The 12020-nt window shown below is 45.0% G+C and overlaps 2 protein-coding genes across 5 annotated transcripts in view; one reads left to right on the top strand and one right to left on the bottom strand.

Moving 5' to 3' along the window:
- FKBP1B (FKBP prolyl isomerase 1B) overlaps window positions 1-1190 on the bottom strand; it is a 51341-nt gene extending 50151 nt beyond the window's left edge. For 2 of the 3 annotated variants that reach the window (XM_080999438.1, XM_080999440.1), the window contains exons 1-2: window positions 1038-1190; window positions 6-119 (exon numbers count right to left, since the gene is read on the bottom strand). The gene's annotated coding sequence lies outside the window, so the exon portion shown is untranslated. The remainder of the gene's footprint in view (window positions 1-5; window positions 120-1037) is intronic. The other variant, XM_080999439.1, reaches the window with a different exon arrangement.
- Window positions 1191-1301: 111 nt separating this feature from the next.
- On the top strand, window positions 1302-11298 carry LOC308473465 (WD repeat and coiled-coil-containing protein-like). Of its 2 annotated transcripts, none has more exons than XM_080999072.1 (4): window positions 1302-1637; window positions 4452-6370; window positions 7448-7565; window positions 10978-11298. In XM_080999072.1, the coding sequence occupies exons 2-4, from the start codon at window positions 4475-4477 to the stop codon at window positions 11271-11273; spliced, it is 2310 nt and encodes a 769-aa protein (XP_080855198.1). In that variant the 5' UTR covers window positions 1302-1637; window positions 4452-4474; the 3' UTR covers window positions 11274-11298. The 2 variants fall into 2 exon arrangements, with proteins under 2 accessions (XP_080855198.1, XP_080855199.1); XM_080999073.1 differs by lacking the exon at window positions 1302-1637 and adding an exon at window positions 2268-2386.
- The last annotated feature ends 722 nt before the right edge of the window (window positions 11299-12020 follow it).

Below are 12020 nucleotides of genomic sequence, written 5' to 3'. Positions count from 1 at the left end.
CTTACCTCTTCTCCCTCATTGTGGCTTATTCAATATTTGCTCGGAATATTGTTCTTCCTTCCGCTACCATGTCTTTGCTCCACCGCAAGCCTCCAAGAGTCCTTGGAATAAGGCTGCACCTTTTCACAAAACAGCAAAAATGACAGGGGGTTTCTTTCTGACATTGATTTGATATTATTTCTAATAATTTCTAAACAGGGAGAGATGTGTTTAGTCTTTTGCCGCAAGAGCAAGAGTCCTGTGGCCCCTTAAAGACTAGCAAATATGACATAAAATGTTCACCATCAGATTGTTATCCCCTTGTTACAGGTAACACAACATACCTGGTAATGTATGAAAATGTATACATGGTACGTGGGTGAAAAGAGCTCAGAAGTACTGAAAAAGCACAGACAGCAATAAACCACGAGGATTCATAAACGTACAGGGAAAGTCAATTCATCTGAACCCGATCTTATTAATAGCAAAAAGGTGAGAGACCTTCGTGGCTTACCAAAAAAGGGGCCTAGACAAACAGGAAAAAACCCAGAGCTCCTCCATTTTAAAACCTCCCAGAAACCCAAGGACTGCACATGTGTGTCTTCTTATTTGCTATACACTTGTTTATATTCAGCGGTTGTTTTTTACCAGGAGGAGAGTTTCAGAGGCAGAGCTAGCTACCTACACATGTAACCTGCTATTTCTACAAAGCGGTCGGGTTATACTCACAGCAACCTTACGCGCTAGGACGGAGACTAGCGGCCTGCGCCCATGTGCATATAAAGTCCAAGACTCGCCCCCCGACCCAGAAGCGTGGGAACTGTGGTGTGTTAAAATGTTGGGAACTGTAGCTCCGGAAGGGGGTGAACTATAGCTTCTGACATTCTTGGTGGTGGTGTTTGGAGCGTGTGGGCAACCTCAGCCTGACGCCCTTCGTGGCCGAATGGGCGTTTGAGGCAGGCTCTTTCAAGCCGTGGTCGCCTGTGAAGGAAAACGGCTTAACGCCCGTATATATATATATGTATGTATATGGACCTAATGGTCAGGGGTCCCTTTACCTTTATATGTATGTGAGTATACACACAGAGCACTTGTTTTTATTGTCAGGCACATAAAATGTATTGAGAAGCTTACGAGCTCCTAATGAACAAATCGGGGAAGCTTGCATCATAACGACCAACTGAAGCCCCGAGGACGAGGCGGGACCAGCGCGTCTCCTGGCCCCGCCTCCCTGTCAGAAATGCTCCTCACGAACCGCACGCGCCGCCTGCCACCCAACCGCATAGGAGAAGCTTCAGCCACGTGAGCGAGGCCTCAAAAAAAAGGGGGGGAGGGGAAAGCAGCTCCCTTGTCGCGAGAGGGCGTTTGTTAGATCATAGAGAGACCCGTTGGTGGTAAGTAGAGCGCCGTCGACTGAGGAGCGTAGACAAGGGGAGCTGACGCGAGGCGCCGGCTTAAGGCCCCGCCCCTTTTTCCTCCTACTGCCACCACCGAAGGCCTCCCGAAGGCCAGCCAGCGCCCCTTGTGGCGGCTCGGGAGCCGAGCAGCTCCTCCTCCTCCGCTCGCGAACTAACAGGAATGAACAGAGCGCCGAGCGGGTGCGAGAAGAGGCCGATGTCGTTATCCCGATTGGCGACCGAACCGCGTTCCCTTATAAGGTAAGAGCCTCCCGCGGCGGGGGCGGGGGCGGGCAGGTAGGCGGGGGCGATGGAGGAGGAGGAGGGGGCGGGGCCAACGGCCTGAGGGAAAAACCCCGAGGCGCTGCGGTGGGTGTGTAACACGATTTAGGCCGCAGTCCAATACGCCTGCTTGGTGTGAGTCGCGTTGAACTTCAGTTTAAAGAAAAGCAAACCCACGGGGACAGTTCTCCTTTCATGGGATCGGAAGGGATCCTGAGGATCATCTAGTCCAACCCCCTGCAATGCAGGAATAAGGCAGCGCCGGTCCCATACGGGGCTCGAACCTGCGACCTTGGGGTTATCGGCATAGCTGTCAACTTTCAGATTTGAAAATAAGGGATCAGCAACCTTGAAAATAAGGGATCAGCAGGCTCAACTGTCCCAGGGAGCCTCGAAAATAAGGGATCAGCAGGCTCAACTGTCCCAGGGAGCCTCAAAAATAAGGGATCAGCAGCCTTGAAAATAAGGGATCAGCAGCCTCACCCGTCCCGGGGAGCCTAGAAAATAAGGGATCAGCAGCCTCACCTGTCCCGAGGACAGTCTATGGGATATCTAACAATCTGGGATAGCAGCGGGAAGCAGCGGGCAACGGCGCTGGAATAAGGGAATTCCCCGCAAAAAAAGGGAAGGTTGACAGCTATGGTTATCGGCAGCCCGCTCCAAACCAACTGGAGCTGTGAGTCACAGAACAGTCCTCAGTCTAGGCCTTGGGGGCCCTTCGCAATACGGTTTGTATAAAATCGTAGAATTTCGGAGTCGGAAGGAACCCCCAAGGGCCATCTAGTCCAACCCCCTTCAATGCAGGAATCTTTCGACGCGGGGCTCAAACCCACAACCCTGAGATGAAGGGTCTCGTGCTCTACCTGACTAGGCTACTATCACGCTGGAAGAGAGATTTCTGCTCTCATGCAGCAGAGTTAAGCGTGACTGCGGTTGCTCCAATCGCATTAAAAATGTCAAATTGGAAGGGACCCCATCTGGTCCACATTTTGCTCAGTGTGTGGGGCTTGAATCTGCAACCCTGAGATTTAAGAGTCTTACGCTCTGCCAACTAAACTAGTGAAGAAGCAGGCATGTGGGTTCCAACAATTATATATGCTTGTATGATTCTGAACTCCCCGAAGACTGGCAGAGCCTACAGAAAACACCGTGCTTGCTCTGTTCGGAAAAATGTTTTGTTTGGCTATTGTATGCACTTTACAAGTTACCTGCCGCCAAGCAACTGGGTTTTTGAAAGACTTAACAATGATACCAAGGCCAGTGCAGCGTAGCATAACAAATCAAGCTGGAATTGTGTCACAAGCATAAAGCAAGAACTATGTGCAGACATCCCTGCTGTGGTCTATACATCAAGTCTCACACATGCAGCACTAGTTCAGTTTGCCGCCTGTTATCTGACAAAATGGGTTCTGGGCCACAAGAGTTTATGCCACAATTTATTACTTCATAAGGTACCCCAAGACTCTTGGTTATATGTGGAGTGTATTGTCAAGTAATCACTCCACAGTTGTCTCCCAGGACAGACGGATGCCAACCATGCATGTAGAAGACATACTAGAAAACATACCCATTTCACAGATGGGATCACTAAGGCAGACTTGGGACATATCACTGGCTTGGATCATTTTGAGTGCTCTGCATGTGTTCTGAATTCTCTACCATAGATACTCACTTATTCACCTTTAGCGAATATCTGTAGTACAGGGAATACAGAACACATGCAGAGCATTGAAACTAATCCAAGCCTATTGCAGGAACGGCACAATCTGCATTATATAGTCAAGGTTTTAAACTTTTACCAAATATTTTTCGGTTGCACACTTCTCCCAGTCACTACAAACACTTTTTAAAAAAAGAAATGGGAAGGCAGCGGTACCCCAAGCAGTAGGGCTGATTATTTTTCACTCTGATGGTAAACTTAGTACAAAGTGCCCCCTCCTCTCCTCAGCTTCTTATATTTGCCTTATGCAAGGCAGATTTGGCTTTGACACAAAGTATACACTTGGCAGGGAGCTGCTACCAATCCTGACTGTGGTGAGAGTACCTGTCTGACATAGATGTCAGAAAACACATCCCCTCCCCTCCCAAAGAATTATGGGTAGTTTTGTCAAGAGTTGCTGGGATTTGTACCTCTGAGGGATGAACTGCAGTACCCAGAATTCTTTTGAATGTGTTTCAAATGGGCTTTAAAGCTATAGTGTGTATGCAACCTTAGAGATAAAAATGGGTAATGTGAGAAGAACATCCATATTCTAGCATTTGTTAAAGTTGTTATTGTCTATTACAGCATTGTAACAAAATAATATAAATACTTTTTAAAAAATGCAAATAATACCTACTGATACATGGGCCCCTATATTCTCGGACTTTGTTATTTTAACCCGTGTGCAACTATACTCATTCCATGGGCCTATTTTATAGTTTTGTTTTTCATCTTTTCATTTTTTATTCATTGTTCTTTCTTTTATTATATACATTGTAAAATGAAATTTTAAAAACTCTATGGAAAAAAGATACATGAACCTCAGTTGTATAATGTGTTTACTTTACTCCCCTTTTTGCTTATTGTCTCAAATCACTAAATATCTTTTTTTAAAAAAGATGAATGCTAGAAGAAAACAAGTAACCTTGATGGATCAAGGTAGAGATTCATCCAGCATGCTCTTTTCAACAGTGAGCCCCAAAATGTTCCTGGGAATTTACCTTTCATATTTGCATCATTATATGGCATAAAGACAAATTAGCAACAGCAAAAATGTTTCAAATAATGTTTTTTGTTTGCTTACTTTATAGATGTATTCCTTCAGAACATAAAAATGGAGTTGGGGAAAGGAAAATTGCTGAGAACTGGCCTCAATGCCTTATACCAGGCCATACATCCTGTGCATGGGATTGCTTGGACTGATGGAAAGCAAGTGATCCTGACTTCATTGTATCAGCATAATGGAGAACCTAAATTTGGCAACTCGAATGTTGTTGGCCAGTTTGAACACGTTCATGGACTTTACTGGGCTCCATCTTGTGCCCCAGATCTCCCTGCACTCCTTGCTATCCAGCATAAAAAACACATCACCATGTGGCAGCTATGTTACAGTGTTTCTGAAAGAAACAAACTGATGGTTTATCAAATCAGCGAAATTGGTGAGCTGTTTCCCATCCTTCCTCAGGGCTGTGTGTGGCATCCGAAAAAGGAAATCTTGGCTGTGCTTACTACGCGGGACACCTCTGTGCTACACTCGGTTCGGATCAACAACTCCAGAATAAAAGCAGATATTAAAAGCAGTGCGCTCATCCACTGTGCTTGCTGGACTGAGGAAGGCAACCGCTTGGTGGTTGGGATAGGCAGTGCCCTCCATTCCTATATTTGGGATGATGAACAGAAAACTTTGAATGCATGCTCTTTTTGCCCGATATTTGACGTGGGAGGCTACATCTGTGCAATCGAAGCGACATTAGGTTCTCAAGTGGCGGTTGCTACCGAACTTCCACTAGATAAGATATGTAGCTTAAACGCGGGCATTTCGTTTGAAATGCCATCTGAGGCTGTCGGAAACTCTGTTCCCTCACAAACTTCCTCGTCGGCCTGCAAAGAAGAGCTCTCTGTAGAGAGTGGGAAAAAGTTAACAGACCAAGAAAAACCTGGGTCCATTGTAACTTCTACATCTTCGTCGGTGGATCTAACCCACCTTACTGCAAGCAAGCAGCAGACTGATAACAATTCTCTCCTTCATCTAAGAACTAAGGATTACTTAACAGGAAGTGGCCAAGATGCCTCACACCTGATCTTGGTGACTTTTGAAAGAAAAGTGACAGCTACCAAAAAAGTCAGCATCTCAGGGATTCTGGTCCCAGACATAATGACTTTTGATTCTAAAACTCAAACTGTGGCAGTGGCATCCAACACTTGTAATATAATTTTGGCTTACTCTTTATCTTCATCTCACTTGCCTAACATTCAACAAATTCAACTGGAGAAAAGCGAAAGGCCAAAGGGATTGTGTTTCCTGACAGAAAAGCTATTGCTGATACTGGTTGGAAAACAGAAATTAACAGACCCGGCTTTTCTTCCATCGTCACGCTCGGACAAGTACATTCTCCGTTTGATGGTCAAAGAAATTGTTTGCAAAGAAGACTCTTCTGCCTTTTCAGGGACTACCCAGGTTTGCTTTGCAAACGTACCGGTAAAAAAAGAGGGCATAGAAATTCATTCTTCAGAGCCTCATGTATTGTGTGATGGATTGCTGATGCCAAGTTGCACAGCGATCCAGTCTCCTAGAAACAGAAGAAAACTCATAGAAGAAATTAAGAGCCCTGCTAATGAGCAAAGCGTGCTGACCAATGCAGTTGACTTCCAGGAGAAAAAGATTTCCAGGGACTTCCCTCAAGTCCTGGGAAGTTTGGATGCTGAACCAACAAATCATTCACTTGTTCTTCAAGGAATCGAAACCTCTTCAGGATTGTCAAACGTATCCATTTCACCAAACAAGCATGTGCATAGTTCTACGGATATGTCAAATTCCTCAAAAACAAACTTGCTGCAAATTGAAAAAGAACCCTCTTACACCTCTAAGCATCTGGAAAGGCTGTGCTGCAGGTTTGCAGAATTGCAGCATCAGCTTTTTGAACTAACCGAGCTTTTGAAATCGGGGAAAAAACCTCTGCTGGGATATCCATCTTCGCGTGCTCCCTCTTTTGTTAACATCACTTATCAGGTACCTTTCAAACACAAAGTACATGTATTCATGTGCTTTATTGTTACCAGCTATGCTTAAAAATACTAGAAATCTTGCTTCCTATCTCTGGAGAGAAGCAACTTTTGTATAGCAGCATGGGCTAACACAAACTAACTGAAGGGAGGCAAACTATTTTACTGTCCAAAACTAGCTGTGTGACACTAAGAGCATCTAGGGATGGGAGCCTGTGGCCTTCCAGACATTGCTGGACTACAACTCCCATCATCCCTGGCTATTGGCTATGCTGCCTGGGGCTGATGAGGTTTGGGAGTGCAACAGATCTGGAGGGCCACATCCATAGAGCAACAGCTGGGAAGGAGACCCCTGGAAATTCTCCACTGGGCTTTCATCAGTTGAAACTGCTTGGAATTCTCGTGTGCACAAACAATGCATATCTGTTGCACTGGCCTGCAGATTCTTGAATGCAGTCCCAGACTCTGGGCATCTGTTTGATTTTGGCAAGTGCTGTCCAATTTGAGTGCTTCTGCTAATTACCTGTAAAGGGCAAATCAGCAAAGAGGTGGCCTGGATATAGTTCCCCCACTCCTGGGCCAAGCAGGTGATCAGCACAGGCTGAGTTGGAACATTCAGCAAATTTAGATGCATGCAGATCAGACTTGTTGCTAGGTGCCTGGGAATGGGGTGAAATAAGTCTTGATCACGCTAGTAAAATGGTAAAGGTACCCCTGCCCGTACGGGCCAGTCGTGTCCGACTCTAGGGTTGTGCGCCCATCTCACTTAAGAGGCCGGGGGCCAGCGCTGTCTGGAGACATTTCCGGGTCACGTGGCCAGCGTGACGAAGCTGCTCTGGCGAGCCGGCACCAGCGCAGCACACGGAAACACCGTTTACCTTCCCACTATAAGGCGGTACTACTTGCACTTAGGGGTGCTTTTGAACTGCTAGGTGGGCAGGAGCTGGGACCGAATGACGGGAGCTCACCTCGCCGTGGGGATTCGAACCGCCGACCATGCGATCGGCAAGCCCTAGGCACTGAGGTTTTACCCACAGCGCCACCCGTGTCCCAATCACGCTAGTAGTTTGTTCTTAATTTACAGAAGGATTGTTCCGGAACTGTTACACCTGAGAAGCGAGCTGTTATCCTCTGCGATGGCAAACTTCGTCTAAGTCTAATTCAGCAGATTTTCAACCTGACTCTTGTTGAAATGCAGCATGGTAAGTTCTGTTTGTCAGAAATATGGTATTTAATGAAAATATTTGATTGATCTGGACGGAAGGCAGGGTGCCAGTGGGAAAACAGTTGTGCGTTTTATTGTGTGTGTTACATTTGATCTAATTTAGAATTCAGAAACGGAAGTTGCTTTACATTTTTGTTTATAAGAGGTGAGGGTGCCAAAGCCCTTTATTTTCAGCTAGGGTTTGTGCTTATTAGAAGAACATTTGGGCACTCAGAAACCATTTGGGAAATCAGAGAAGGAATACTGATTTCTTCTGCATAACTTTTATCTTCTGTGTCATTTCTCACAATATCACCTATGCTTTAGAGTAATGTTTACAGTTATACCTTGGGTTACAGACGCTTCAGGTTGCGTCTTTTCGGGTTATGGACGCGCCAAAACCCGGAAGTACCGGAATTGGTTACTTCCGGGTTTCAGCGGTCGCACATGCACAGAAGCGCCGAATTGCAACCCGTGCGTGCGCAGACGCGCCACTGCAGGTTGTGAACGCTGCAGGTTGCAAATATGTATCCCGCACGGATCACGTCTGCAACCCGAGAGTCCACTGTATTTCAGTAGCAAGTGTAGAGATATTTCTGAGCATTAGCTCTGCTTTTCTTCATAGGGAATTTGATTTTTATTACCCTTTTCCAGCTCTTCAGTATCCTTTTTGAGGTGCTATGACCAGAATTATACTCGGCATCCCAAGTGCAGTTGCCTAATTGCAGACATTTTACAAGTTAACAGCACTATCAAGGCCCAGTAAAAAAACAGAGTGTGCCCAATTTAGCAACACCCCATTCCATACCCAGTGGCTTCAGCATGCTTCATTTGTTGCAAGCTGCTGCAAGAACTCCCAAATGGCATTTGGAATAATTTAAGAAAATTGCCACCGTTCCGTTCAAATAGGCAGTTGCATTCTTGCTATCAATAGTGATTTTCAGATTGATTCCCCTTATTCAATTATGAAAGTAAATCTTACAAATTGCAACTTGCCCTAATTTTCCTTGCACAATTTCAGGGTGGGTTATTAACACGTCTACAATGTGTTACATATACTGGCTTGTTTAACTGTGCCCGCAGAGATATTTTGAAAGTCTTGTGCGGTATTGGCCTTAAGTTGAGTTCAGATAAAGCATTAAGCAGAAAGATTAAAAGTTCACATGACTGTAAAGCCTCAATCTTCTCATGATGTCACTTGCCACATAGTGTTACATAACCGACAAATGGAGCTGCCAGTAAGAATTGCATTTCTAGCAGTTCCTAAAATTACGGGTAGTGAATGACGTTGCCGTGTCGATATAAAAATTGAGAAGTACTGCATGACTGCTAAAAGGTGACTACACCTGTAATCCAGGAACAGTTTTACAGTTTGGAACCAAGTTCCTTTGGAAAGGCTGCTTCACGAGGTGCTGGCAGAACTATCATTTGGACCTGCCAGTTTTCGCCCTGATTGTGCTTTCAGGAAGAGGTGGTTTGGGAAAGCTGTTTGCTGCCCTTCCTGACATCTTTTACAATAATGCCCCCCTTGCATGTCTGCGAGTGTGCCTCCCTGTTTCTCCTGAACTGCTTTGCTGATGCTGGTATTATTCTATCCATGCCCTACCCCAACTGAAGCTGGCATGTACTGTCTGGTTTTACTCCCCTTCCCTATTTTACCTCCTGCTTTTTAAGCCTGTGACCTGAAAAAAGCAAGCCTCCAAATGCCTCTTTAATAATGATGATGATTATGATGATATATTATTATTTATACCCTAAGGGATGCGGGTGGCGCTGTGGGTTAAACCACAGAGCCTAGGGCTTGCTGATCAGAAGGTCGGTGGTTCGAATCACCGCAACGGGGTGAGCTCCCATTGCTCAGTCCCTGCTCCTGCCAACCTAGCAGTTCGAAAGCACGTCAAAGTGCAAGTAGATAAATAGGTATCACTCCGGCGGGAAGGTAAACAGCATTTCCGTGCGCTGCTCTGGTTTGCCAGAAGCGGCTTAGTCATGCTGGCCACATGACCCGGAAGCTGTACGCCGGCTCCATCAGCCAATAAAATGAGATGATCGTCGCAACCCCAGAGTCGGCCACGACTGGACCTAATGGTCAGGGGTCCCTTTACCTTTACTTATACCCTGCCATCTGGGGTATAAATACTTTGGAATGGCGTTGGGGGAAATGGCTGCTTTTAACTGCTTTAGGAAAGCAGAGGCATGCCAAGTGCTTTTAGTTCTATCAAGGCTAAGATCATCTCCACAGTGTTTCCATGCACATTCCAGGAAGAACACCCCACCACAATCTTTAGGCAGCTCACTAACATTGCTGTATCAATGGGCTGAAACTGACATGAAAGGGAGGAGGGCCCTGAACGGTGCAGCTAGGTAGATATAGACCTTGGGTTTAACAGTCATTTCACACCCACCCACCCTCCACCATTGCATTCTTTACTTCCAACATTCCTGCTGTGTTGGAAGAAGGCGGGGGGGGGGACCCCAAACCAAAAGCAGTTTGGTTATCCTGATTTTTTTTAGAGAAAAATACTGAGCATCTGCAGCACTGCATTTTCAGACTTCGCAAAATTGTAGTGCCATCAGGACTACAAGAAAAAAAATGGGAGTTTGCTTCTGCTGCTCAGCAAGAAACATCTGAAGTCATTGGCAGCCAAGCTACAGAACAGTGGGGTGTGTGGCCTTGCTTGACAACAGGAGGGACCCTGGCTAAAGCATAGAATCCAACCTTTGTTGCTGCTTAATTCTCCAGTACTGAGGTGCTACATGCTTCTCTGTTCACTGGGCTACAAGCTGAACCAAGACATGGACGGCTGTCAGAGTGGAGTGGTCACCCCCAATTTCTGTTTGGTTTGCTAGTACTATCCCTTCCCTTGGGAGTGTTCATGTCTTACTAGCTTGTACCAGCCATTCAGAGAGTATAATCACTGTATTGAAATACCACCATTCTCAATGTACATGGTAGAATCTGAATTGCAAGAATTGTCTGAATTAAATGTTTCCAGCCAAGAATTGCCCGTGTCATTTTGATGCACTCATTTTAAAAGTTGTCTGTGACTTGGAAGTCATGTCAAGATGTATTTCTTGCTGCTTTCTGTGCACGCAAAAATTAATCTAACATTGCTAGCTAGAAGCAGGAGTTCCAGCTTGGTCCCATGACCATGGATGCCCAGGGCTGTGGGTGCCCTTCATGGGGAATTTTGTGGGTGCTCGGGCACCCAGGGCCCCGGGGAGTTGGCACCTATGGCTAGAAGTGTATTGCATAATACATAACTGTTGCGTCTGATACCGTTAAGCTAAATTCTGAATTTAGGCCAGCCAGCCAGCTACTGTCATTTTATATTGCAAACAGTGTAACAAAGATCACTGTTTTTCTATTGTGCTCTTGAAAAATTGTATGTATCTAATGTCTTCAACAGGTTTGTCCTGGATTGTGCTCACTTCAGACAACGAAGGTTTTATTCCATTAACATTTGATGCCCTGCAGGAGATAGTCATAAGGGATGCCCACTCTAGTGATATTGCCAGCTGTAACGATAGCAGCACTGATTCTTCCAAAACACTGAAAACTATCAGTTCCACAGGTGGTGGATACAGGAAGATTTCCTCCCAAAGCTTGGATCGTGATAACAGTTCTATGGAAGTAATGGGAGAACATTCTTCTCAGTGTCTGGTACAGAGCAATTCTTCAGGCCAAACCAGTACGGCTTCATAACCAGATTAAAGTCGTTCCGTCAGGACAGTTTGTTAGTTGTCACTTAAGACTGAAAGTTTTTACTGCCCATAATTAAAAGTTGCATTTTCATGGGGGTGGGGGGGAGGAGGGTTCCCTGCTTTTACACTCCAATGGTGTTTCACCATTTTGTACATCTTACCTTGTCGGTCTTTTTTAAAATATAATTTACAGCTCTGCAAACTTCAGGTTATTTTAGTAATGGATCCTGGTATAGTTCTGTAGACTACATCCACGTGTTTATTCAGTCTCTTATTTTATTTATTTATTTATAAAAAGTATAAATTGCCAGGGCAGTGTACAGCAACAACCCTATTTATTAACAAATTTATATTTTCAGATTTCCTCACCAATTATGTTTCTCTACTAAACACAAAAGTCAAATTTTATCCAGAGCATTGGTCTTCATTGGGTTTTGTCATTAGAATTTACTCAGGAGACATCTCAGTGGCATGAACACACTGAAAACTATGTTACTGGTGGTATTTATGATTCTAGAAGCGGAAATCAAAACTGGCTCATATTTATTGCTGTGCCATATAACACACTCCTCCTGCTACAGTTTCTGTATTGTTATACTAATGTATTTGTATTTTACCAGTGCCTGGAAATTCCTATGCACTTGAACAAGTGATTATTTAAATCCACTTACAGAACTAGTCACTAATTAGAATCATGATAAGAGTAACTGCATCTAACCTTAATGTATCTCAACTGAAGTCTTCCTTC

The sequence above is a fragment of the Podarcis pityusensis genome (genome assembly GCF_964106645.2).
Source record: "Podarcis pityusensis genome assembly, chromosome: 3".
NCBI classification, from domain to species: domain Eukaryota; kingdom Metazoa; phylum Chordata; class Lepidosauria; order Squamata; family Lacertidae; genus Podarcis; species Podarcis pityusensis.
The sequence above is the reverse complement of the archived record's forward strand: the minus strand, read 5'-3'. Positions and strand labels throughout refer to the sequence as shown.